The sequence below is a fragment of the Miniopterus schreibersii genome, assembly GCF_964146895.1.
Source record: "Miniopterus schreibersii genome assembly, chromosome: 3".
Lineage (NCBI taxonomy): Eukaryota > Metazoa > Chordata > Mammalia > Chiroptera > Miniopteridae > Miniopterus > Miniopterus schreibersii.
Genome location: NC_138103.1, coordinates 77,122,221 through 77,148,177, shown reverse-complemented (window position 1 = coordinate 77,148,177; position 25,957 = coordinate 77,122,221). Strand labels below are relative to the sequence as shown.

Here is a 25,957-nt window from a genome sequence, read left to right as displayed (position 1 = left end):
TGCTCTTCTTGCGGCCTCGTTACCCTGCTTCCATCTGCCATGGACCTGAGCTGATGGGTCAGGACCCAGTGTTCTCCCCCCCCTCCATGTGTCTATTCAATCAACTGATCTCCACTGACTGAAAACATTCTCCCCCCACCCCCTTATTTTTTTCCCCCTGCAGAGCCACCTTTGTCATACTGAATGTGTCAGTGTATGCTTGGGTCTAGTGGGCCTTTATTCCATCCCACTGAATTTCTTTCCTTGTGCTAGGACCACTATTGTTAAGTATGATGATTTTTGTAGGATTTTTGTTTGTTTGTTTGTTTGTTTGGTAGATACCCTTTATCAAATTAAGAAATTTCCTTTTTTTCTAATTTGCTAAGAATTTTTATGATGACTAGATGCTGAACTCCATTGAATGCTTTTCCTGCACTTATTATGATCATATGATTTGTATCCTCCATTCTGTTAGTGTGATAAATTATATTGATTGATGTTACTGTTCAACCAACCTTGCATTCCTGGCACAACCCTGAACTGATGATAAGGTATTGATTCTTTTTATCTATTACTGGAATCAGTTTGTTAATATTTTGTTTATGGTTTTTGCATCTACAAGTGAGATTGGCATAAATTATTCTTTTGTTTAAATCCTCACCTGAAGATATATTTATTGATTTTTTTTAGAGAGAAAGGAAAGGAGGGAGGGAAGGAGACAGAGAGAGAGAGAAAGAGAGAGAGAGAGAGAGAGAGAGGGAAAGACATTGATGTGAGAAACATGAATCGGTCCTGGGATTGGGGGATCGAACCCGCAAGCTTTTCGGTGTACGGGATGACACTCCAACCCACTGACCCACCCGTCCGGGGCCATAAATTATTCTTTACTCGTAACAGTCTTATCAGATTTTGGTACCAGGATTATTTTAGCCTTATGAAATGATTGGCTGGGGCGGCTCATCTTTTACTCTTCTCTGGAAGAATTTAAGTAAGATTGACATTATTTCTTCTTTCAGTATAAGGTAGAATCTGCTGGTGAAGACATCCATGACTGGGGGTTTTTTGCGAGATAAGTTTAAAATAAGGATTCAAGTCCTTAATAGTTATAACAATAATTCTTATAATAATTATAACAATATCTATTTCTTTTTGTTATGTTTTAACAAGGTGGCTTTTGTTTTGTTTTGAGAAATCTGTGTTTTTAAGAATTTAAGTGATCAAATTATTGGTCTAAAGTTGTTTGTAATACTCTCGTTGTATTTTAATCCTTTAAAACCTGTAGAAAGTTCTACATGGATGTCCCCAATTTCCATTCCTGACATTGTATGTTTTGACCTCTTTTTTTTCTTATTCATCAATATCCCAAGTATTTATCAATATAGTTAGTGTTTTAAGGCACAACCTTTTGATATTGTTGTCCTATGTATTGTAGATTTATTTTCTAATTTATTAATATTTATGTGTATCTTCATTATTTCCATTGTTTTTGTCCTAATATGCATGTGTGTACACACACACACACACGTTTCCACCACATTGAGGTGTTTTCTCTTGGTTTTTCCATTTCCAATTTATGAGTTTTTATTTTTATTTATTTATTTATTTTAAATATATCTTTATTGATTTCAGAGAGAGGAAAGGAGAGGGAGAGACAGATAGAAACATCAATGATGAGAGAGCGAGCCTGCAACCCAGGCCTGTGCCCTGACCGGGAATCGAACCCTGATCGCCTGGATCCTAGGTCAATGCTCAACCGCTGAGCCATGCCTGGCCGGGCGAGTGTTTTTTTTTTTTAATACTGTGTTGAGTCAACTGTACCGTTAAACCTACCCTTTGAGTTCTGAAGTTTAGTTATTGTATTTTTTAGTGCTAAGATTTCTAAGGTGTTCTCTCTCAAAGTTGCTATCTACACTTTAGAGTTCCCGGTTCTTTGCTGGAATTTACACGCTTGTCCTCTTTCTCCCTTGCCCGCAGCACATGCTGCCCTTTTTTCTTTGCACATGGCACACATAGTCACTTCAGACTCAGTGCCCGATCAAGTGCCAATAATCGGAACCTCTAGGTTGTTTCTATTGTCTGTTGTTCTGCAGGTTCTTGGCACTTTCCCTCCTCGTGTGCCTGGCTATTTTTTACTGTGTACTAGATATTGTAATCAAAATATGTTCATAGGGATATTTTATGGTCTCTATGACAGCCTCTTTCTCGAGAGAGTTTTTATATGTGTCCTGCTGGCATTTTGGGCATTGGGAATCCAGAGTCACCTGAATCCAGGTTGCGGGTTGAGAAGCTGAGCTGACTTGGTCTCCTGCCAGCTCCCCTCACTCCCAGCGCCCCTCCAGGAACAGCTGTGAGGCAGGGTGCTCAGCCTGCGAGCTCCCCACTCTTCCCCCTGCCCCAGCCAGTGCGCCCAGAATCGGCTGAGTGCATGCTGGCCTGTCCAGGGTTCCCTCTTTCCTGGGGCCTGGCTGCTTACTTTTCTCTCCCCTGTTAGCACGTGGGTGTACTGAGGAAGCTGGGTTTTCTAGTTGTCCACTCTTCCTCGTGGCCCTGCGAGTGGGTGGGCCTGGCCTCCATCACAGGAAGTAGGAGCACAAAATCTGCATTTTCACAGCCCCTGCTGGTTCTGATGCCTGGCCTGGCTGAAAACCCCTCACCGAGACCCTCCTGCATTCTCGGGCTGAGCAGTGCCTGGCCAGGTGGAGGATGCTGTTTGCAGGGAACACGCCCACTCACACTTCTCTTTAACGCTTGCTGCACTTCACGCCCGCACCAGGCTCCTCCAGTGTCTCACCCACAAGGTGGGCCCTCCTTCGTCCTCCATTTTTTTCTTCCTGACTCCAGCACTCTGTTGGCCTCTTCCCATATTGGCTGCTTTTGGGGCAGGAGAGCTTTGAGGCCTGAAGGTGTGACACACTGCTTTCACTGTGAACCAGGCAGACCTGGTCAGTGGCCCTTTCCTGCAGGTCCTCTGTACTTTCTGGTCTCATTCCTGTTGTCACCGCTCTGGCCAGAGCAAATCCCAGTTCTTTCTGACCTGCCCTCAGTTGCCATCTGTGCTGGTTTGGCCTGGAACATCTCCAAAGCAGGAGAAGCACCAGGGATCCACTCTGGCCTCCAGCTCATCCAGCAGGAAAGGGGGCCCCATCTAGAAGGGGCCACGTAGCATGTGCACCTGCAGTTTATCCTTGCCCTGAATTAAAGTTTCCTGTCAAGGTCTCCCATGCTTCACCCAGTATTTTTCCTCACCTTGAATGTGCACCCATCTTTTTTCCTGCCCAAATACCTTCAACCTGAGGCCAGAATGGGTATTTTAGAGGACAGGTGTCATTTGACAGTCCCCTACTTAGAGCCCATCCTGGCTTAGGGTGACCTCCGGGGGCCTCTGGAGTCCACTGCACTGGGACCCTCTACTGGGTCTTGCCCCTGGGTTCTCTGTACCACCACCAGATGGCATTGCCTCCTGTGAGCCATTCACACTCTCTTCTCTGTGAGGGACGCTCCCCCTTCTGGTCTCACCTGTATGAGGGTTTTGGAGCTGCTCTAATGAAGGACCACAAGCTGGTGGCTTCACACACAGAAACTTATCCTCTCCCAGTTCTGGGGCCCGAAGTCTGAGATCGAGGTGTCCCAGGGGCACGCTCCCTCCAGAGTCTCTAAGATATGATCTTTCCTGCATATTCCAGCTCCTGGTGCTCCAGTCCTGTCCTCTGTCATTATGTGGCCTCCCCTCTGTGTCCTCGTCCCTCTTCTTCTGTCTCATAAGGACACTCTCATTGGGTTCATGGCCACCCAGATGACCCAGGCTGAGCTCATCTCAACACCTGTGGCTTGATCACATCTGCAAAGAACCTTTCTTGAAACAAGATCCCATTCACAGGCTCTGGGGTGAGGACAGAACACACCTAATTCGGGGCCATTATTCGTCCCACTACACTTGCCCCCTGCATAGGGAGCCCTCCTGATCCCCCAGGTTGACTGCAGGATGAGATACCCCCTTACCCCCCGCTGGTTCCTTATTGGACAGGGGCTTGTGCTGATTGACTAAGGAAGGGATCAGTGACTGGAAGTTTCTACCAGTTTCCTCATCTAACCCACAGGGGGATTCTGGCAAGAGGGTGAGGGTCAGACCCCTGCATGGTGGATGCCTGTCTGTTGGCATGAAGTACCTTCCAGTTCTCCATTCCATCTGCGCTACGTGGTAGCTGTGTCATCTGGGTCTTCTTTCTGTCCCACTTCATGGCATGGACTCCTGCTGGGTGCTCTGTTGGCAGAATGTCTCGTGACAGGGATGGGATTTAATATGTGCAGCCCTGGGCAGGCATCTTGGAACCTGGTATACCCTTGCTGGTCTGGGGGCCACTGTGAGGACCACGTGGATCCCCAAGTGCGCAGAGAGCAGCAAGCTCCTCGCTTTTCCATTCCTGTTGGTGCTAAGGGATCTTCCCTTCCAGCCTCTGCTGTCCTGAGCCCTGAGAGGCCTCTCTCAGGAGTGGGGTGGCTACATTGGCCTGCAGGGCTCTCTCTTACCCTAAGAGACCCTCATTTTTTTTAGCTCCCTGTGCACACATGCTCCTCTCGGCCACTGCTGGCCAGCAGTGTTCTTGGATTTCATAGGAAACATGTTGATGGAAAATAGGGTGGCTCTGGGGGTCGGGGGCTGGGGCAAAGTTCAGCTCCTGGGAGGCGGGTCCTCCTGAAACTGCCAACTCCATGTCGACCAGAGAAGTTCCTGCTGTGGACACTTCTTCTGAGGGGTAGGAGAGGAGAACTCCTCCTCCCTCAGTTTTCCTTCCCGGAAGCCTCCTGGCCTATGGGCCATCTCTTGGAGAGCTTACAGCCGGTCCTAGGGCTGCCCCCATTCCACCCAGCCCTGTCCTGTGCAGGCCCTTTGGGGGCCCAGGGTGAGGACAGCAATGGCAGGATGGGCCATGCCCTAGGGTGGCCGGGTAGTCTGGGGAAGGGTGCCTACTCTGCTCTTTCTTCTCTTGTGTCCAGGAGACATCACCTTTGACCTATGAACGGGGAACATCAAGGGTATGATTTAGTTCTCAGGCTTCTCAGACCCCTTGGACCTTCTGGGCCAGCGGCCTGAGGCTACGTGACAGGACATGAGCAGCATCCCACTCACACTGCCCTAGTCCAGCCAGCTCAGCCCGTCGGGGCTGCTAACACTGGGACTGTGAAGGCCAGGGTGCTGGGGGTGGCGGGGCTGCTTTCCACACTGAGCTGGGGCTCCAGACACCATTCCCGTGCATGTGGCGGGGGCCTGTGGGCTCAGAAAAGGCTGCTTTGTCTAGCTCTGGGAGGCTCCCGCTGCCTGGGACGGCCCTCAGATGAGACGAGTGGTTCTTCACATCGAGTGTCCAAGACAGCCATGGGGTGGGTGGCCATGTTATGACTGAAAATGTGAACAATTGCCAAAGGGCCATGTTGTACTCAAATGGACTCAAATAAAGAGCTGAAGATGGTGGGGGTAGTGCTGGGCTGGCCCAGGTGTGGCACCAACCCTCCTAGGCCTCGATGCTGGGGGACTGAGCCTCCGGTGGGCTCTGGGCCCTGGTGGACTGGAAGAGAGAAGGGGGAGGTGAGCTAAATGGACACCATTTGCCTCCCAGCTTCAGGCCCCTGTGGCCTTTCGAATTTACTGTTCCACCCTGACCTTGCCTTTGCTGAGGGTCTCATACACACACCCAAATACCCCGGCAACCGCCATGATGGGAGGCGGAGGTGAGGACATATGTGAGCCTGGCAGGTTGCCTCAGTGAGCAGAAGGCTGTCCCTGGACCAGCTGACCGGGCCTAAGCCTCCCTTGCTGCCTCTGGGGCAGTTGTACTTGGGATTAATCTGGGGGCTCTTGCCATTATCCCCCCAACTCCCCTCCCTCCGGATCAGTGTCCTGGGACCAGGCCCTAATGGAGCCCATGGAGCATTTCCAAGAGGGTCTTCCTGGGTCCTTGGCACCTGGGCTTCCAGGGCCCGCCTGCCACGGAGGCCTCTGAGGGGAGGAAGCACAGGTTCTCTCCCTACTTTTCTTTCTCTCCTTCTGCACACTTTGTTTGGAGCTCCCTTGTTGCCTTTGAGAGTTCAGCGGCATCTGGCAAGGCGCTTCCTGCACCCAAAGCCTCCCTGCAGGTGCTCTTAGCTCAGCTCCCATCACCAGAGCTGCTCCCTGGCTGCCTGTCCACCCTGCCGGTGTTGGGCACTCCATCGAGGTCTGGCAGGAGTCACTTTATCAGACCCTTGGGGATACTTGTATTTCCAGGGCCTGTGAGGCTTCTCACACAGACTGTGGGCTTTGGGGTCATCAGCGGGCCCAGCTATGGTCCAAGGGCTCTGGTTCCTAGTCCTGGTGGTGGGCGGTACCTCTGACATCAAGTGAGTGTAAAGATTCAGAGGATTTGTGTGTGGCACCACACCCACCCCTCAGAAGCCCTTGGGGTGGAGGACCAGTGACGCCCAGGCAGGAGCTTAGGGCGCTTGGGCGGCTTCCTTCTGATGCCCACTCTTCTGGGAGCCCTTTCCCACCTGCAGGGCCTGTGGAGGCATTTGTCACCAGCCCAGGAGACACACCCCATTCCCAAAGAGCCCAGTGGGTGGGGCCCATGCAATCATTTCCCAATCCAGCTTGCAACATGTGCATCCCAGGAAACTCCAGCCCACCTGAGGGGGTTGGTGCTGTGCCTTTAGAGGAAGAGCTTAATGTCAAGAACCCAAGCCGAGGTCCTGCATTTAGATAGTGGAGCCACTGCCAGGAGCAGCCTCAGCCAAGGCCTGGCAGCCTCTCCTGGAGCTCAGCAGGTACGTTTCCCCATCCAGGCCCACAGGCATCTGAATCACAAGGGTCCTGTTCTCTTTAAAAGGGGAATTCTCCAGTGGGATTTCTGCATAACCTTAGTTACACCAGAAGGTTCTGGAGTTAAGATTGTGTGATGTCTCACCAGAGCTAGACACCCCACCTGGTTATTTGGCAAAGAACATTTCTCTTGTGTTCATGGTGGAATCCAGGCAGCCCTAGTTGCAGAACATTTTCTGCTGAGTGGGTTCTTACCACTAGTGCACAGGTGTCTTCGTTCCACCATGTGCTGAGAGCCTGGGTCGCTTCAGCATGGGGGAGGGGGCAGGGTTTTGTCCCTCTCAAAGGTGAGAACTGAGTTTCCAGCAGTTTGGCTGAGTCAGGCAAGATGGAGCCTGAGGCCCCAGTGGCTGCCACTGTGGACAGTCCCCTGAGCAGACCTGTGGGCCACAGGGCCTCTCTCTGTAGGCTCTCCCATGAGAGTCTGAGAGCAGGGCCCAGAACAGGCCACAGGCAGAGGACACTGCTCCTGGGGAGGAGAGGCTGGTCAGACCCAGCATGTCCCAGAGGTGGTCCCAGGGAGGCTGTCTGAGGCAGAGGTTCCCTGGGCAAAGGGGCCATCAGGAGGGTCTCCCGCAGTCCCCAGGGAGGGCAATGGGAGTATGAGGTGGGGTGGATGGTCCTGTGTGAGCTCTGGGAACCCTGCAGCAGGTCCCAGTTCCCAGCCCCATGCAGCCTGCTGGTCTGCACTCTGGCTGCCCACTCAGTGTTGGTGCAACTTGTCCAGGCCCTCACTCGAGCAAGGCTCAGCCATTTTGGTGCACCCAGTGCCCACTTGGGGAGGACAGTGTGTTGGTCAGCTTGGTAATGCCACAGACAGTGGCGCTAGAGGATGCAGGGTAGGGGGGAGGAAGCTACAGGTGGTGAAGGGCCTTGGGAGTTAGAAGGCACCTGGTTACAAGAGGCAACATGGTCAGCCCCACTGGCCAGGTCAGACTGCAGGAAGTGCCAGCAGGTGGGGGTGCAGATTGGGGATAGGACAAGGGAGCTGGCGAGCCATCAGGAATGAGTTGCTGAGCATGTGCTTGAGGGAGCCAGAGAGTGGAGGTGATTCACACCTGAGAAAACAGGCACATACCCGTCTTTGCATTCAGGACACAACCATGTCCTGTCCAGGAAGGGGAACCAGGAGAGCATAGAGCTACTGTCACTGCCACCTTTAAAACCACACCTGCCCCTGATCACAGGCACCTGGCCTTGCACACAGACACACCTGTCCCAGCATACAGACTCACAGACACACCTGCTCCTGCTCCTGCTCACAGACACAACTGGCCCTGCACATAGGTACCCCTGTCCCTGCTCTAAGACACACCTGGTTCTGCTCACAGACACCTGGCCCTGGTCACAAACACTGGCCCTACACACAGATACACCTGGTTCTACTTATAGATACCTGGTCTTGCTCACAGACAGGCCCTACTGCAGGCATGTCACTAAAACAAATTTTCATTCCTCCTGATTGGGGTGCTGTGTGCTAATGTCATGTGGCAACTGTGACTGTCACCTGTTGGGGTCTGTCCTGTGTCACCTTTTCTATAGGTTTTGCCTCAGGCTGTCAAATGTTAAGCAGGTTTCGAGGAAGAGTCATTCTGAAGTGGAGCCCAGTTCATTGTGTCATGGCCTATCTTTGGAGCATCTGTAGCCTGTGAGGGAGACCATGTGATATCTGAGAGACAGTCCACCCCAGTGGTGGGACAGTCCCTGGAACCTGGCGGACACTCAAGGGGCAAGTGTCCCCAGGTTTGGATGGGTCACCTGGCCAGTGGCTTTTGTTTGACTATCTCTAGGGTAGCTGCCCTCTGGGCACGAAGTGCCTGCCCCTGTATCTCCTGCTGCTCTGTCTGTAATTCCACCTTTTGACTGCCCTGCCCTCTCTAAACCCTCTTTTAAAAATGCAAATCTGGTAACATAGTCCGTCGCCACACCCAGTGTGAGTATCAGTTCCCTCCTGACCCCTCTAGGACAGCGCCTGCCCTGCCTCAAGCATGACCTGATGGAGGCTAATGGCGCACACAGAGCTGGACCTCACCTGCCTCCCACCTGCTCCTCCCCTGCCCCTCCCCCATCCTGTTAGACACCATCAGAGCCCAGGGCTGCCGAGGGACTTGCTGGTGGGGTCCCTGCCAAGAAGGGTCCTGTGGTGGCTGCTTGGTCATAAGCCCAGGGATGGAGAGGGACACAGTTCTCATCCTCCTGCCCAGGGACCCCTGAGGTCAGCAGGAAAGGGGTTCCAAGGGAGCCCAGCTCTTGTCTGGGAAAGCAGATCCCACCTCCCCATCTGCCTCCCTGCCCCTCTGTGCATTCCTCCTCCCCCGCCCCTCAAGCACATACACATCCCCAGAGTCCAGGCTCTTTCCAGGGAAGCAGATGAGAGGGTCAGGAGAGAGACTGGGTTTTCACGTGGAGCCAGGGGTCCTGGACCATGAAATAAATCAGAACTTGACTCAGTGGGGCTTTCCTGAGCTGCTGAAAATCCTTACATTGAGGGAGCAGGAACAGAGCCTCCTGGGCATCCAGACTGCCATGTCTGTGGCCAGTCGGAGTGATGCCTGATCATACCTGCTCAGTCTCCACTCCTACCGTACACTGACCTGTGCCCTATAAGGGGAATCTTGGCCAGGGAGGGGTCAGCTTTCCTGGTGATGCAGGGCACACACCTGGGGGTGCAGAGTACACAACTAGGTGCAGGTACACACCTGGAAATAGTACACACCTGAGAATACAGGCCACACCTCAGAGAATGCTGCATTCGGTGGGTTGGCATTTGGACTTCCTGGCAGCCTCTTCTAAGTGACTTTATTTTTCATCATGGTGGAAAGTGGTTAGCTCAGGTGGGAATGGGCATGGAAGGCCACCCTGGGTGCAGACTCACCACATGCTCAGGAACCATGGGGGCAGGAAAGCAGAGGGAAACCATAGCCTCCATGGGGGCAGAGGAGTCAGGCAGGTCAGTTGCTGGAGGCTGGCACTTGGAGAGAGACCCCCAGTGCAGGCTGTCGTCAATGTACAGAAGGGCCTCTCTGGACACCTCTGTATTCCAGTAGAACTCTGCTGGGGTCCTCGACTTCTTTTTAAATTAAATTTATTATTATTACATCATTCTCGAACTAGCACATGGATTTATTGGAGCAGTTCAAACAACAGAAGCACGTGACCCCTCCCCTCAGCCCCAGCAGCCCCCCGTCTTCCTAGCAGCGCCAATATTTATCTCTCTCGTCCCCGCTGTCTGTTTTCCCAGAGTGGGGTGCATGATTCCTGCCATTCCATGTCCTGCTTCTCCACACAGCAAACAATGCTCTTGGAGATCTTCCCCCACCGCACATAGGGTCTAACTCCATCTGTTATTTTTGTTAAGATAATTTTAAAAATATTTTATTATGATCATGCATGTTCATAGTAAAGCAAAGTGGAAACCCAGAACGGAGAGCTGTGCTCTGGGTCTTGTGGGCATCTTACCTCTGCAGCTTTGAGGTCACAGACTTAACGGGGGGGGGGGGGGCAGTGGGGGTGGGAGGTGCCCTGCTCCACCCACTGCCCACCTCGGTCATTACTCCAGGGCCCTTCTGTCTACTCTCACTTTCAATCGACTCTGAGAACAGACTCCAAGCTGATTCCTAAGTGAAAACCCATCAACACACTCAGAAACAGCTCTGAAACAGTGTTGGCAGTAGGGGCACGCCGCCCAGGGCCACAGCTAGAGAAGGAGAAGTCAAAGGCTGAAGCTGCGCACTGCCTGGTGGAGAAAGGTCCTGGGCCAGCCGCGCTGCGGGTTGAAACTGGAGAGCTCTCCTGGTGATGCAGGGCCTCAGGATGCTGTCTGCCTGCTCTCCCCAAGCTCTCCCCCCAGGTGCCCCTCCCAGTGCTGCCTGCCTACTCCAGGCCTCCTGTACCCTCTCCAGGGTTAGCCCTGGATTCCTGCCATGCTGTCTGCTATCAACAGCCTGCTTGACAAGTGTGGCAGGGTCACTGAGCTCACCTGTCTGCAGCCATCCTCGGCCCCTCACCCCTGGGGGCCGTGGTGTGGGTGTGCAAGTCCCTGGTTGGAAGGGTTTTTCTTCAGAACATTTAAAGCACGGTCCCTTTTCTACTGGTGCCCAGGGCGGCAGATGGAGACCCAATGCCAGCCTGACTGCATCCTGTCTGGCCTTCCCTCTTCTGTCTGCTTGCCACCACGAGGGGTTTTCAGTCTGGGAGGAACCTCAACTGTCTGGTGGGTTCAGGGCGGCCTTGGTAGCAGACGCTTCATGCGTAGGAGCCACATGCCGGAGCCTTCGTGCGGCTCCAGTCTCCACTCCACTTCCAATTCGTCTAGTCACACTCGCTGCCACCGTCTCACCCGCCTTATTCTCCTCGGTGCACCTCTTATTACCTGATGTCATACCATTCATCTGTTTACTTGTTTATTGCCTGAATCCAGCTGGAAAGCAAAGCTTATGACAACAGAACTTTCTCACATCTTGTTCAGCCCTCACTTTTTAATTGACTGTGGAGGCTGATCTCCCAGCTTGTTAAAACCGCGTGCCCAGCGCGAGTTTGTGGGCTGAGGGATGTGCTGTGCCTGAGCAGCTTGTTGTGGGGCCCTTGGAGAGATCCCACTCCCTGTCCCGCACCTGAACCCTGTGGGAAGCCGGACATGCGGCCCCAACTCTCATTTGTGCCCGGAGCCAGCTGCGCTCCATCATCAGGTGTACGGGGTTCTCTCAGCAGCGGGTGTACTTTCTGCGCCATCACAGAGGAGGGGGGACAGGGCGGGGCCACGGCCCGTGCGGCCCCTGAGGACTTCAGTCCAATGGTGAAGGGCATTTGACTTCTCCCTACTGGGACTTGGTAGGATCTTGAGTTCAGCAGGCCCCCCAGGACCCCCCACAAGGCCCGATCACCCATCTTCCTCCATTCTAACGGGTATTGAGGATGTGAATTTGGAGGCAATTTTTAGTGAATGGTGGAGTTGTGAGCCAGCTTGCTATTCGTGGTACCAGGTTTTGTGTTGTGCGCCAGTGGGTCCTGAGTTCTGTCCTTTCATTGAGCCCCTGGCAGTGTCCATTGTCAGTGAGGCAGAGAGAGATGAGATACTCCTGAGGGACCCATGGGGGTTTTACTCTGGGCCTGGGCATCTCAGGGTCTTGCCCTGGCCACCAGCCATGATGCAGTAGGGGCTGCATGGCTGCAGCAATGGGGAGGCATCGGTGTTCTGTGCTCCTGAAACCTGCTAGAGGCAGCACGGGCTCCTATCTTCTGAGCCCCCCGGGGACCCAGCCCAGCTTTGGGGATCAGGTGCCTCACAGAGGCAGAGATTCATCCTGCTGTGGCCACCTGGACAGGGGTTCTGCCCCCTCATGCCCAGAGCTTGGCTCCTGGACAGAGGCCCTGCAGAAACAGAATAACCCCTTTCTTTTCTCCTTCCTCCACCAGAAACATGGCCGACAGCAAGGCCAAGCCCAATAAAGCCGCCAACAAGACGCCCCCCAAGTCCCCAGGGGACCCTGCAAAGGACAAGGCTGCTAAGAGGCTGTCACTGGAGTCAGAAGGTGCCAACGAGGGGGCGGCCGCCTTGGCCCCGGAGCTCACTGCTCTGGAGGAGGCCTTCCGGCGGTTCGCGGTGCACGGGGACACCAGGGCCACCGGGAAGGAGATGCATGGCAAGAACTGGTCGAAACTGTGCAAGGACTGCCAGGTGATCGACGGGAAGAACGTGACTGTCACCGACGTGGACATTGTGTTCAGCAAAATCAAGTAAGTGAGCCAGGGCTCTCACATGGCAGAGCCAGCTTCCCAGAGGCCTGTGCTCAGCCAGGCTGCACGTCCAGGGTCCGCTGCTGGGCTTTGTGTCTTAACGGGCTGTGAGGAAGTGTGATGCTTCAAGATCCTTCCCTTCCCAGAATCACATGCCCAGGAATTGGAACCAGAACAAGCTGCCTTGGGGCAGGCTGGGAGCCAGGGAGGGGGACACTACTCTGCCCTTGGGAGCTTGGAGGAGTCTCGGTGGCAGAGCTCCAGGCCCACTGTGGGGTGAGTCCGAGAGGTGCCACTGTGAAGCCTGCCCCTATGGTGTGACCTGCATCTCACCTGCCCTGCCTGCTGCCCCTCCATGGGGTTCCCCTGTGCTTTGGGAATGATCACACATGACAAAGGGTGTAGGTAACAGAGCAGTTAGCACCCGAGTCTTCACCTGTGACTCAGCGGCTGTGAGCATTATGCTCGTGTGCTTCCTCTGTGTGCAAATACACCTGTGTGCATGCAAGTGTATGTTCCTGTGCACCTGTGAAGACACGGGTGCTGCACGTGTGTGAATGCGCATGTGCACATGTGCTCCTGCACCTACCCAGGAAAGGTTACACACACACCCTTCCCATTCCCCTGGTGTCTCTGGAGTGTGAAAATATTCTCCTGCCCTCCTCAACCCGTGACCACACGTGAGAAAATTTACAGCGTCCCCAAGGCCACCAGATGTCCAGCCCTCTCTATCCAGGTCATACTTGTTGCTGGAAAATGGCTTTATTTCAGCTTATTTTTGGCCTGTGTCCATCGTGGTTGGTGTAATCCTTTAGCTGTATGTTGCTGTGACCTTGCCGCCTTTCATCTCATGTGCCCCGGCTCCCTCCCTGTTAATGGCCTGCCTGGCTCCTCTCCACCCATCCTCTTCTGAGCAGGAGGCAGCGAACAGTTTTTCTTTGTGCCTCCAGAGCCTGTGACTTCATGTCACCACTTCGCTTGTGGAAACGTTTGGTGTATCTCCATGACGGTGAGGTCTCCCAGCTCCTCAGCCTGCCTGCCATCCTAACGGCCGCCTGAGGCAGCCTAACAGCCAGCTCTCCCGGGGTTGGCTCATTGCCACTGAGTGGGCGGTTGCACGGGGTGGCCTGGCTGGGGTAGGGTGGAGGTGGCCTCCCAAGTGGCCCCGAGGGCCAACCATCGGGATCTAGTCATGGGGCACAAGAGATAGGCACTTGCCAAGTAGAGGGGACTCGACTCACCTGAAGAGGTGGAACCATTTCAGATTTACTGCAGTCGGGCCAGAGCCCCAAGGACACAATAGCACAGGATATGGGACCCTGGTGGACCCTCCATTTCCTGTGAGCCTGGGCCTTCCCAAGGCCCAGAGTCAGAGGAGAGTGTGGGCCAGGACTTGCAGAAAGGGGTGAGTGTGGGTAAGGAAGAGCAGGAGGTGGGGTGCAGGTGAGGAGGAGCTGGGAACAGGGACTGAGATGAGGCCCAGCATGGGCCTTCTGTTCGGCTTTCTGGGCAGGTTCTCCAGCCTTTAGCATTGGCCTTTGTAAACCCATTGTGTCCAGGAGAGAAAGCAGGACAGACCCAGGAGTAAAGGAACCTAAGAGCTGTGTCTATTGGGGATGTTGCAGAAGGGCTGGGATGGAGGTGAGCTAAGTGGCGTGTCCAGGGGCAGGTCACCCCGCCAGGGGGTGCCATAGGTTCCCATACCCTCTGCACTGGCCCAGACACACAAAGTGTTGGGGCAGATGGGGGCAATTTTCTTTCCCACAATCTTAATTCCTTCTTTAGTAAGTTGCCTTTAAACTATTGCATGCAGACATGTCCACACATGTCCACACAGGAGCTCACAGCCCATACACATATACACAGGCATGCCTGTACACATGTATGCACATGTGCCCACGAGCTCACAGTGCGCATGCACAATACATGCATGTGTGCCTGGGTAGAACTCAGGCTGCCCATACCCTTGCAGAGGGGGAGGTGGCAAGTGTGGTGGTGGCTCATTTAGAGGACAAGTGCCCTGGATAAGACTGGAGACCCTGTGTGCAGGAGGCATGTACGCCCTACCACCCACATGGCGGGTGCTGGCTTCACAGGAGTGAGTGGGCACCAGGAAGGACTCCATTTGCTCCCTGTACCTGTCCTGGGAGGCAGGGTATCAGCTGCTTGGATCCTTAGGGGCTGAGGTATGGCCTCCAGCTCCTGGGCATGGAGGGCTCCCTATTGCAGAGCCCAGGGCTGTTCGAGGTCCCCTGGTATCTCTGCCTCATCTCACTGTTGGGGGACATGGAATGGGAGAATGGGTGCTGTGGCCCCAGCCAGTGAGGGGTTGTGGTCTCTACACAGTAAAGACCAGCCTGTGGTGGCTGCAGGGCCCCTAGAAGGGAACAGGCACCCCTCCCCCCCCCGGTGGCTTGGTGGATACCATGGGGTTACAGTAGATGGGATTCATGCCCTTGTCCCTGGGATGGGAGAGGTGGACAGTGCCCTGGGTAGGGCCACAGGATCCTGCGGGATGGGTGTGGAACCTCAAAGTTGCTGACTTGGTGGAGAAGAGTAGCTCTTTCTGTTTGGGGGCGGTTGCCAGGGCTCTAGGCGGTGACGCCAGCCAGGGTATCTGCAGCCTTTGTTTAGGTCCTGTCGCCATGGCAGTGCCTGTTTGTTTTGATGTTACTATGTGTTAAATTTTAAACAAATTTCTTGCAGCTCTATACCAGGTCTAGATTGAAGACTATTGTTACCTAGACAAAGACTCCGGCATCCTCCACGCCCCAAAGGACAGATGATGGTCAGTCTGAAATATTAATTAATCAGGACCTCATATGCACAAATAGGACTGTCACCCTGACAGTCCAATTTCGGGGGCTGTGGACAGCAACATCCCTTTCTATCCTGCCTGCGTGTGTCTGCATGTGTGGGGTCAAGCACTGGGGTTCCCACCCTGCAAGTGGAGAGGACAGACCAAGGGGGCAGAGGAGGGCAGGGATCTCTGCTGCAGCCTCTCCTGACCCCCCCCCCCCCCCCACCCACACACACACCTGTCTGGTAGCTGCTGTGTGCTTGCAGAGAAAACCTGTTTCCTGTGACACTGGTGCAGGGAGACAGCTCAGCCCATGTGTTTGTGTTTGGCATCTGGGTCCCAGGTTAGGAGGAAGCAGGTGGGCGGGGCTCCCTGTCACTGAAGACTTGGAAAGTTGCTCCATTCTTGCCACACACGCTACAGTCAAAGCCAGGACACATGGGAATTATCAGAAGCAGGGGCTCCTGAGGCATGGATGTGTGTGTGCCACAGAAGCTCAGCATAGAAGCACAGGCCTGGAGCCCAGTGCTGTCCAGTGGTGTCCAGCATCTGGAGCAGGCTGACCCCGTAGTAGGAGCCCCAGCAAAGTGCATCTGTGGGGTGGGGGTGTCACAGAGGGCTGACATGGCCATGCTCCTGGAGGGAAGGGCTCCAGCCCCTCCCTTCAGGCTGGTGGTAAGTTTGGGGCATTTGAGTTGGGCACTCAGTCCCCTGCTGTGCTCTCAGCTTCGCCTCGGGGTCTCTTAGTCAAGGTGGCTGTGGTGGGGAGAGCTTCTCTGTGGGGCCCCCTTGTGACCACTGGTGGAAGTGCAGGGTGTCCCGTGGCTTCCACCCAGAGACTTTCAGACCCTGCCCCTCCCAGGGTAAGTCTAGCCCCAGGAGCCCATCTGCATGTCCAAGCCACCTCAGGCTTGCACCAGGCAAACTCGAAGTTAGAGTTGGGAAGATCGTTAAGGGTATTTTTTTCCCTACTTAAGGGCAGTAACTGAATGTGGTGGTGGTTAGGGGTGGGGGGAGGATCACAGCTGTCCCTTCAGGCAGGTTGGTCCATCTGCAACCAGATCTACAATCTGAGTGGCTGTCAGCATGTCCCATCCACCGCAGCTGGGTCCACACTCCCAGCTCTGCACCTGCTGGGCCCAGGCAGGCAGGGCTGGTGAGCGGAGGGGTGGCTCTGGGCAGGGATGAGGGTGTCTGCCAGGAGAACCTGACCAGAGCACAGCAAGAGATCCTCCAGGCAGGGCTCCCCCAGAGGTGTGTCCCCACCAGACACAGCTCTTCCAGGAGCCCCCACATCCCACTGGCCCAGGGGACGGTGGGAATGTCATGGAGGCTCCTGGCTCTCTGACCCTCATCAGTGCCTTAGGTCTGTCCCTCAACATCCCCACTTTCTGCCCATAGTGGCATCCTGGCCAGCCAGGCTGCTCTCCGACCGGTCACCAGGTCCCAGTTACAGCTGGTCAAGGGAGTCTGGCAGAACCAGCACTTTCTCTGACACCCCTCACCCCTTCACCCCCAGTGGACCCAGTAGGCTGGACACTGCCTCTCAGAGAGGGGCCCCTGGGAGTGTGCAGTTCACTCTGATTCACGAAGGTGCTGGCAAGGAGGGGACTGGGAGATCATGGTGATCCATCCTGAGATGCATTGGCAGAAGCCTGGGAGCCTTTGTGGTGTTGGCCTGGGAGACACACAGGTCTGAGCCTGTCCTTGGAGGGCTGGACTGGCCCCTAGTGTCCCTGGGTGACCTTCAGGAGCAGCCAGCCCAGCCCCTTCCCTGCCTGCCCTTAGTTGGGCCTGGAGCCCCAGGGGATGCAGGGGCCTTGTGTCTGGCTTTCCAGCAGAACAACAGCCTTCTGAGCAGGGCGCTGGTGGGGAGAGGAGGGGCTCGGTGTGGGGACACCACTGTTGTGTGCACTCTTGATAACAGGCTCGCTCTATGTGTGGAGAGCAGCGTAATGTGATCGTGTCTCTGGGAAGAGACTGGCATTGTCACTCTAGAACTCCCTGGGGACTCTCTCAGCAGCAGGGCACCAGGTTCCCTGGGGAGGGCTCCGAGACCCACCCATTGGTCACAGTGGGGACACCTGGCCCAGCCAGGTAGAGCGGGCAAGTCAGGGCCCTGGGCCTGTGCATCCACCCCAATCTGAATGTGCCCTTTGACGGGAGTCCCTGTGGGCCATCCCCCCACCCCTGGCCTTAGTGACTCACACTGGTGGCGCCTGGTGCCGCAGTGCCCAGAGGGCTGTGTGCTCTAGTGGTTGGTCACTGGGCCAGCCATCAGGCCTGGTGTCCACATGCCAGCCCAGGCCGGCCATGAATAGGAGACAGGAGTGCCTGTGACAGCCCAGGACAAACAGGCCTCCTCTGGGCCCCGGAGGTTACCCACCCAGCAGGGTGGAGAGTAAGAAAAGAGACTGTGTTTACACCATTCCAGGCACGCCAAGCCGAGGGCAGCTTCCTGGAATGGCCCTCAGTGTCCGTGGACCTCAACACACTTGTGGGTGTTGAGTCTGAGAGCACTGAGGGGCAGAACCCACCACCAAACACATGAGGCTAATGAAACCCTAATCCAGCACGTTACCCAGCCCCTGCCCTGTGATCCTCATTCACACAAGCACCCTCAGGATGGATGGATGGCTCTGAATGTGCCCAGAGGGCCCGCTCCCCATCCCTCCTTCCCAATGGCCTCCCTGAGGGGTGAGGTTGGGCGCCTCAGTCAGCATCCCTGGTCTTCAGACACACGTGTAACATGGGAGGGAATCCGTGCGCTTGCTAGGGATGTGCCAAGGCATGTTTGTCTATCCACCGCTGAAGGACTTGGGCCATTTCTGGGTCTTGGTGATGGTAGAACTGGGAGTAGAGCTGCGATAACGTGTGAGCTCAAGTTTTCATTTCTCTTGAGTGTGAACCCAGGAGTGGGGTCTCGAGGTCGTGTCATAGGTGACCTTTACGGAACTGCCAAACAGCTTTCCGTAGAGGACGCCACACTGTGTCCCCACGGACTGCGTCTGAGCCCCAGCAGCCCTGCAGCTTCCCAGCACTGGGGATGTCGTCATGTTCATCTAGTCACCTGGGCCATCCTGTGGATGGGTGGCGTCTCCCTGGGAACGGACACGTGCAGTCTCCCTCCATGTGCTCGTTTGCCAACCTCAGATCTTTGGTCATGTGTCTGGTTCAAATATTATGCCCAATTTCTCACACTGGAGTTTTTCTTCTTCTCCTTGAGTTTTAAGAGTTCTTCATATAGTATTTTCAATACAGTCCTTTATCAGACATGTTTTACAAGTATTTTCTCCCAGTCTGTGCTTGTCTCCTCATTACAGTGTCTTTTGAAGAAAATGGTTTTAAAAAGTTTGGTGAAGTCCAAGTCATCCTTCTTTTTAATGGACTGTTTTCCGTGTAATTCCTAAGACATCTTTATCTAACTTAAGGTCTTAAGTATTCTCTTAGATGTTCTTCCAGAAGTTTTATAGTTTTAGGTTTCATAATAAACTTAGGACTGATTCACTTTGAATTAACTTCTGTATATGGTGCAAGGCCCAGATTGAAGCTCATTACTTTACCTGTGGCTGTCCAGCTGTTGGAAAGATGATCCTTGCTGCGTGGCATAGCCTTGGCTCTTTTGTGGGAAACATTTTTGCCATTTTGAATTGGGGAAGATCCAGTCAAAATGGCAAAAATGTTTTTTTAGTTAACATTATAAAAGGTGAAAAGCCAGTTTAGAGTGTTTTGAAATTGCATGACTGGCCTCCCCGGGGGCACTCTGCTGCCACAGGAGGCATGCGGATGAAGCTCTGCAGGCGGCCCCGTGGCCCCCTGTGCTGCTCATCTGGACCAGCCCTGGTCAGGCCCATGCAGCCCTTGGGCAGGGGCAGCGGGCGTCCCACGGGGTGGGCCTGACGTGTAGGCTCTGGGCCCACGTTACCGGGTGTCCTGGGAGGTGCACCCCTCTTGTCCCTATGTGGTAACCGTGACACACAGACTGCTTGTGGTGGCCCCTGGCAGGACCATCTTTGGTTCAGATTTGACGGGCTGCTCACCCTAACTTTTCTTTGAAAGTCCTTCCCTGAGTGGAGGCCACACACATGCCCCATTTAGAGCCAGACAACGGCTTTGTTTTAATGTCCAGTTGTTCATAAAGGATGTGCTTCCTTTAAGCTTTTTTCCAAGACAATTTATATTTGCTGCTGTTGCCAATGGTGACTGACTGTTTGGTGTAAACACTGCAAGGGGAGGGGCGTGTTCTGTGTTTTAATGTTAGACTTGCTTTCTGGTGTGGGAGAGAGGCGGGGTGGGGGTCCCCGGGGCAAGGCTGTGGTCAGCAGGTCCCTGGGCAGGGCTGGGTCCCCCAATGTCAGTGGGTCCCCAGGCAGGATTAGGGTTCCTCAATGTCACTGGGTCCCTAGGTCCCAGCCCAGTGAGGCAAGTGGCCAGTGCCCCTGAGTCCTCTCTTCCTGCAGGGGGAAGTCCTGCCGGACCATCACGTTTGAGCAGTTCAAGGAGGCGCTGGAGGAGCTCTCCAAGAAGAGATTCAAGGACAAGAGCAGCGAGGAGGCTGTGCGAGAGGTGCATAGGCTTATAGAGGGCAAGGCCCCCATCATCTCAGGAGTGACGGTGAGCACGGCAGGTGGGCGGGTCCCTTGGGAAGCAGGGTCCATGAGGTCTAGGGGACAGATGGCAGTGACCTAAAGACGGGGTGGAAGCCTTAATCCCCCGGGAGTGGGCTGACCCAGGCCATCTCCCTGGGCCCAGAGCCCAGAATGGATTCCAGGAGCCTTTATTGTCCCTTGTGCACAGGCTCAGCCCCTTTGTTGGAATCTCCCATCTCTGGTTCCCCTTGACACACCCATTCTTTCTCCTGTGGTTCGACTGCAGTTAACCCATCTCCCTGCTCTCCTACAGAAAGCCATCTCCTCGCCCACCGTGTCGCGGCTCACGGACACGACCAAGTTCACAGGCTCCCACAAGGAGCGCTTTGACCCGTCCGGCAGGGGCAAGGGCAAGGCCGGCCGCGTGGACCTGGTGGACGAGTCGGGCTACGTGCCAGGCTACAAGCACGCAGGCACCTACGACCAGAAGGTGCAGGGGGGCAAGTAGCCAATCCCGGGGACAGGGCCTTCCTCTGTTGCTGGCCCCACATCACCTCACTCTTCTTTACATTCCTGGGCTCACTGGGGCAGAACTCAGATGCTGGGGCAGAGTGGCTGTGGGTGACTCCCAGGCCTCCCTCCTGCCAGGGGCCCCAGCATGCTCCTCTCCTACCCCAGGTGTAGCCCCTGAACTCACTGACCTTTCTCTAATGCACCTGCCTTGTCCCATGTTGGGAAGTCAACAAATGGTCCTTTCCAAAGTGTTTCCTGGATCCAGACCACAGAGGCCACCTGGTTTGCAGGCAAAAGCGGTTGTTTTACAGGAGCGCGTAGGACCCTGTCAGAGGCGGTGCTGACTTCCTGACCAGCAGACCCTCCCAGGAGCCACGAGGGCAACATGCACTAATGCACTAACCAGCAGCACCAGTGAGATGAAGTGAACCTCAAACAGGACACAGCAATGTCTGCAAGGGCTCTGTTCAGGTGTGCAAGACATGGGTGCACGCTTGCACACACATACACGCTCATGCACTCATACTCGTGCACTCACGACACATGCTTACACATGCTCATGCACACACACATCCACTGACACACAGATGCTTACACACATGCCTATGGACCAGGTCTGTGCCAAGGGCGCTCATGTCAGCGGAGGCTGATGTGCGACAGGTGAGCCAGTGAGAGAATGCTCCTCAGTAGACCAAAGGAACGTGATTTGAAGTGTGAAGTTAGAAGCTTTTAAATGGAAACCAAGGACAGGCCATTTCACTTTGCTTTTTAAAGAAAATTAGAAAGAAGAAGAAACAGTGACTGTGTGTTGATTGTCAGAACGGATCAGGGAAGATTCAGAGTATCCTGTTTCTGTGACTCTCTCTTTGCTGTCCCCGCGTCTCCAGGTCACAAGACTGTGGGCCCCGAGGCTCCCCTGCAGGCAGGCATGTGGCGGGGCATCTTCTGCCCATCCCCGCTCTGAAATCAGGGCTTCGAGGCTGCGGTCGATGTGGCTACTCCCTTTGCTCACAGTACAGCACAAATCTCTGCGGTTCTAGCCTCTATAGTTAATTCTCGCCTCTCTGGACTCTCCCAACCCCAAAGTACAGGAAACCACACAACCACTGCATATGCTGGGGTTGGAGGGGAGGGGGCACTCTCACAGAGGCCACAAGGCAACACTTTTGCATAAATACAGCCAGAGTCTGGTGTGTGACCTGCTGGACCATGTGGTCTTGGAGCTAATCCTGGGAAAAGTCCACGGCAGTCTCAGGAAAATGCTTCCTGGAGCCCAGCTGCCACATCCACTATCTGCTCTGCCCCCTCCCTGACACATAGCCTGACCTAGCATGGGCGGCCGAAACATGGACCAACACTGCCATGGCACAGGAGCTGGTCGCCTCTTGGGCTGGGGAAGGCCCCCACCCACCAGCTCAGGGCCAGCGCTCCCAGTGGATATGGCTCCTCTGAACTGACTGTTTCTCCAACAGGCCCCTCAAACACCGGCCTCCCCTTGCAACCCAGGGTGGCCTCGACTCACGGATGTAGGTGGCCTCTGTAGGCAGCTTCATTCTGAGGTTATGGGAGTTCAGCGTGTGGCATTAAAACCCAGGAGGTGATGGAACTCAGGCTTTTAGGGCTAATCTCACTATTGTCTTGAAAGTTTCTAACTTGGGGATCCTAAGCTGCCTAGCTGGGCTACTCCACAGTGGGGAAACTGAGGATCAAAGGCAGCCAGGATGTGAGGCTCCCACCCTGTGCCTCCCTCTCCTCCCCCAGGCTGGATCTTTGAGTCAAACTCAAAGGCAAGAGTAACCTGTGGAAAACGCGTCTGAAGACATGCAAAGTGTTTCTTGACAATAAGCTGATCACAAACCACAGCCCTAGTGTTCCAGTGCCGGCAGGGTTTTCTTCAGTGGCAGAGACAGGGCTCCTCTGCAGGCCTGGAGACCCCACGTGGAGAAGCATCCGCCACCAGAGGCTGTGGTCTCCTGGTCTGAGGCCGCTTTTCTCCTGCCCGCGAACAGCCCAGACTCCATCATCACAGACACTGGAATCCAGAAGGACCTCGGCCACTACAGGGTGCCTGCTGGCGAGGGCTCCCCATGCCACAACCCATAGAGAGACAGATGTCACCTGGGCCTGCTATGGATGCAGGCCTTTCTCAGCCCTTCCTTGCCTGCTGGACCCTGGAGAGAGGTGCCAGCACCAGGATGTGATCTCCTGTCACAGAGTGTTGTCTTCAGGCAAGAACGGCCTCCACCCAAAGGTTCTAACCCCAGTCGAGGGCCAGCCTTCCAGGAGCACACTGGGAAAGTGGGGTCTGAGCGAAAGGAACATGAATGCCTGTCCTCGGGGACGCTGCCACAGCACCCACAGTTAGCAGCTTTCTCCCACGGCGCCTGCCTCAGAACTGGAGCCCCCCACCTACCCTCAAAGCAGCCCCAGCCTGCGGAGCAGCACCACCACCCACCTCAGGCTGGTGGAGGTGAGCTACTTGATAAACTATTGGTCACTTCTGAGGGAAATTTCAAAATGCTCTGCTGACCCTGAGAGCAGCAGCTTTTGGGGTTTTATGAATGAAATCAAGTGCACACAGCTGCTCCCCCTGGGCGGCCCTCCCCAGCCCAGCCCAGCCCAGCCCAGCCCAGCTCACGGGAGAACCCATACCCTGGGCCTGATTCCCTACCCCCCAGGGCCGGGAGCAGGTCTACGGCACCGCGGTCCTGCTGGCCACACAGGCACTGTGGCCTCCCTGCGTCCCCTGCCCGTCCCCAGGCTTCGTCAGGCACATCGTTCTCTAGTCAAAGTATAGCTTTGAAAACCCACCCTCCCCTCTGTCAGAGGAGGAGAAACAAGGGGTAGGTTTGAGACTAAGTATTCGCCATGCTGTCCCTTTATAGTCACCTGGTGAGTGCACCATTGCGCCTGTGTGCAGCCTCCAGACTCACATTAGCTTGGACCCAACTTCACTGCACAAAACAGACACACCCGTGCATGTCCCTCCATCAGGTTCTGAATATTGTGAACACATAGGCAGTGTGTGTCTGTGCTGCACGTTTTTCTGCAATGCCAGTCAGCTTCTACTAACCAGTTCAATACAAGTTCAATGTCTATCTGTGAACAAAAGAAACTGCACAGCAGGCACCTCAGGAGACAGGGCGGGTTCCGGGGAGGACACCCGGGGGACAGGACGGGTTCCAGGGAGGACACCAAGGAGACAGGGCGGGTTCGGGGAGGACACCTGGGAGACAGGACGGGTTCCAGGGAGGACACCCGGGAGACAGGGCGGGTTCCGGGGAGGACACCCGGGAGACAGGGCGGGTTCCGGGGAGGACACCCGGGAGACAGGGCGGGTTCCGGGGAGGACACCCGGGAGACAGGACATGATCTGAGGGAGGACACCCGGGGGACAGGACAGGTTCCAGGGGAGGACACCCGGGGGACAGGACGGGTTCTGGGGAGGACACCCAGGAGACAGGATGTGATCTGAGGGAGGACACCCGGGAGACAGGACGTGATCTGAGGGAGGACACCCGGGAGACAGGATGGGTTCTGGGGAGGACACCCGGGGGGCCGGAGGGGTTCCAGGGAGGACACCCAGGAGACAGGGAGGGTCCCGGGGAAGGACAGTGATGACAGTGTCTGAACATCTGGAAAGAGCAGTAGAAGGAATGCATTTGAGAACACTGATCATACCAGAAGACTTATTTATTTCTATTTAACACAACTAGGCAATGGTCAGGAACAGAGTTAGCTTTACCAAAATCGAAGTTCAAATTTCATAATTTTAAAATATTATAGTAAGATATATATTTATACTGGGGTATTTTTAAACCTTTAATATTCTCTGGCTTGAGTTTTGAGACAGATGAAAATTATAGCAGACGCTGATCTGCCAGGAAAAGGTCCGCGGAGGCGTTCCACTGGCACCCACTCGCTGCCAGCCTGTACTCCTCGCTCCATGTCCCGTGGGCTGAGAGCTCCGGGCAGGCCACAGTGGCTGTTGGATCCGCTCAATGGACAAAGAGACTGTGGCAGCAGGCAGAGGCTCACCAACCCAACACCTTGGGCCAGTACAATCGCCTGTTTCTGTGAATCAAGTTTTAACGGCACAGGCCATGCCCGTGTGCTTATGTACTGTCTGTGGCTGCTTTTGCAGTGACATTGGCATTTGGGGAGTTGACGCCCTGACCCATGAAACCTAAAATATTCGCCATCTGGCCTTTGCTGGGGGAGCCCTAGAGGATCCACTGGGGCTCATGTGCTCCTAGGTATTTATACACAAGCTGGGTACCTCCCTGTCCTGCAGCACACAACACATGGGGGCACCCTGTTGTCACCTGTTCAATACAGTACAGGTTGACAATTTAGCTGTACTGTGAAATTATTAATAGGTTAGAATGTCCTTAAAACACTGACCCTGAACAGTTTCCTTCCACTGATTTACCACTGAACACTTCAGGAAATCTGGTGGTTCAGGGGCCTGGTTTTTGTCTGTGGGCATGTGGAGAGCATGGCCCAGGTGGTGGTGTGCCTGGCAGTGGTCACTGTGCTTGGAGATGCTCTAGTTAACTCTCTTCCTTTAGACTTTTGAAAAACCAAACCAAGCCAAACAAAGGAAACCTGCACAACTTAAAAGAAACTTGAAAGGGATCATATACTACTAGTTTGTACTAAGTTTTTTCAGGAAAGGGAAATAAAATTTATATATACATGCAATATATTTTTACACCATCTTATTAATGTTAGGGAGTACTGAGTGTATCACTTTACCAGAGTGATAGGTACAGTAACGTCAATGTCATGGGTGTTCTGACTCAGAAAGTCTAAACTGGACTCAACAGGAACATCCGTGGGGTTGGGGGGCCCTGCTCTCCCTCCCTTAGAGTGTGAGGCTCGGAGTCACCTGTCGGGTCACTGTCAAAGCCTGGCCTGCAAACCTTTAGTGAAACAGCTCATGTCTGTCTGCACATTACTCCTTATGTGTTCGCTGTTGTTAACATTGTGTGTCAAAAGTGATAAATAAAGTGTTAAATGGTGGATCTCTTGTCCTCAAAGTGTACTGTCTGGACCAACAGTCACATGGGCACCAACATCTAACATGGAACAGGACCTGGGAGGGGCCAGGGGAGGGAGTACAGAGCCATAGCTCCCAGGGCAGAGAGCCTCCTGTCCCCTCACCCAAGAGAGAGTCTTTCACCTCCTCACTTAGACAGGCAACTACTGAACTGACCCCGTGAGAAGCAGGTGGACTGACCACCTGCTATGTCTGAGGTCTAGTCGAGTTCTTGTGCAGCCCTGGGGGGTCCAGATCCAGGGGGACAGGACACAAACTACATTACAGCACAGCAACCCCAACAAGAACACCGTCATCAAATAACTGCAACCTGAAATCCCAGCCAGAGAACAGTTTTCAAAAATAAAGATAAAATAAAGGCATTTTTAGACTACAACAGGGGACGTTCCACCAGTAGACATGAATAGAAATTCTAAATGCAGAAG

The 25,957-nt window shown here is 54.4% G+C and overlaps 1 protein-coding gene across 2 annotated transcripts in view; it reads left to right on the top strand.

The window, feature by feature from the left end:
• Nucleotides 1–25,506, top strand: part of TPPP (tubulin polymerization promoting protein) — a 31,200-nt gene extending 5,694 nt beyond the window's left edge. The window contains exons 2-5 of one of the 2 annotated variants that reach the window (XR_013998468.1): nucleotides 12,248–12,568; nucleotides 19,829–19,982; nucleotides 20,271–22,940; nucleotides 24,313–25,495. Coding sequence is in view for 1 of the 2 variants with exons in the window: in XM_081132798.1 (XP_080988924.1) it covers nucleotides 12,252–12,568; nucleotides 19,829–19,982; nucleotides 20,271–20,465 (666 nt within the window). In the remaining variant the exon portion in view is untranslated. Of the gene's footprint in view, nucleotides 1–12,247; nucleotides 12,569–19,828; nucleotides 19,983–20,270 lie in introns of both variants that reach the window. The other variant, XM_081132798.1, reaches the window with a different exon arrangement.
• Nucleotides 25,507–25,957: the final 451 nt, after the last annotated feature.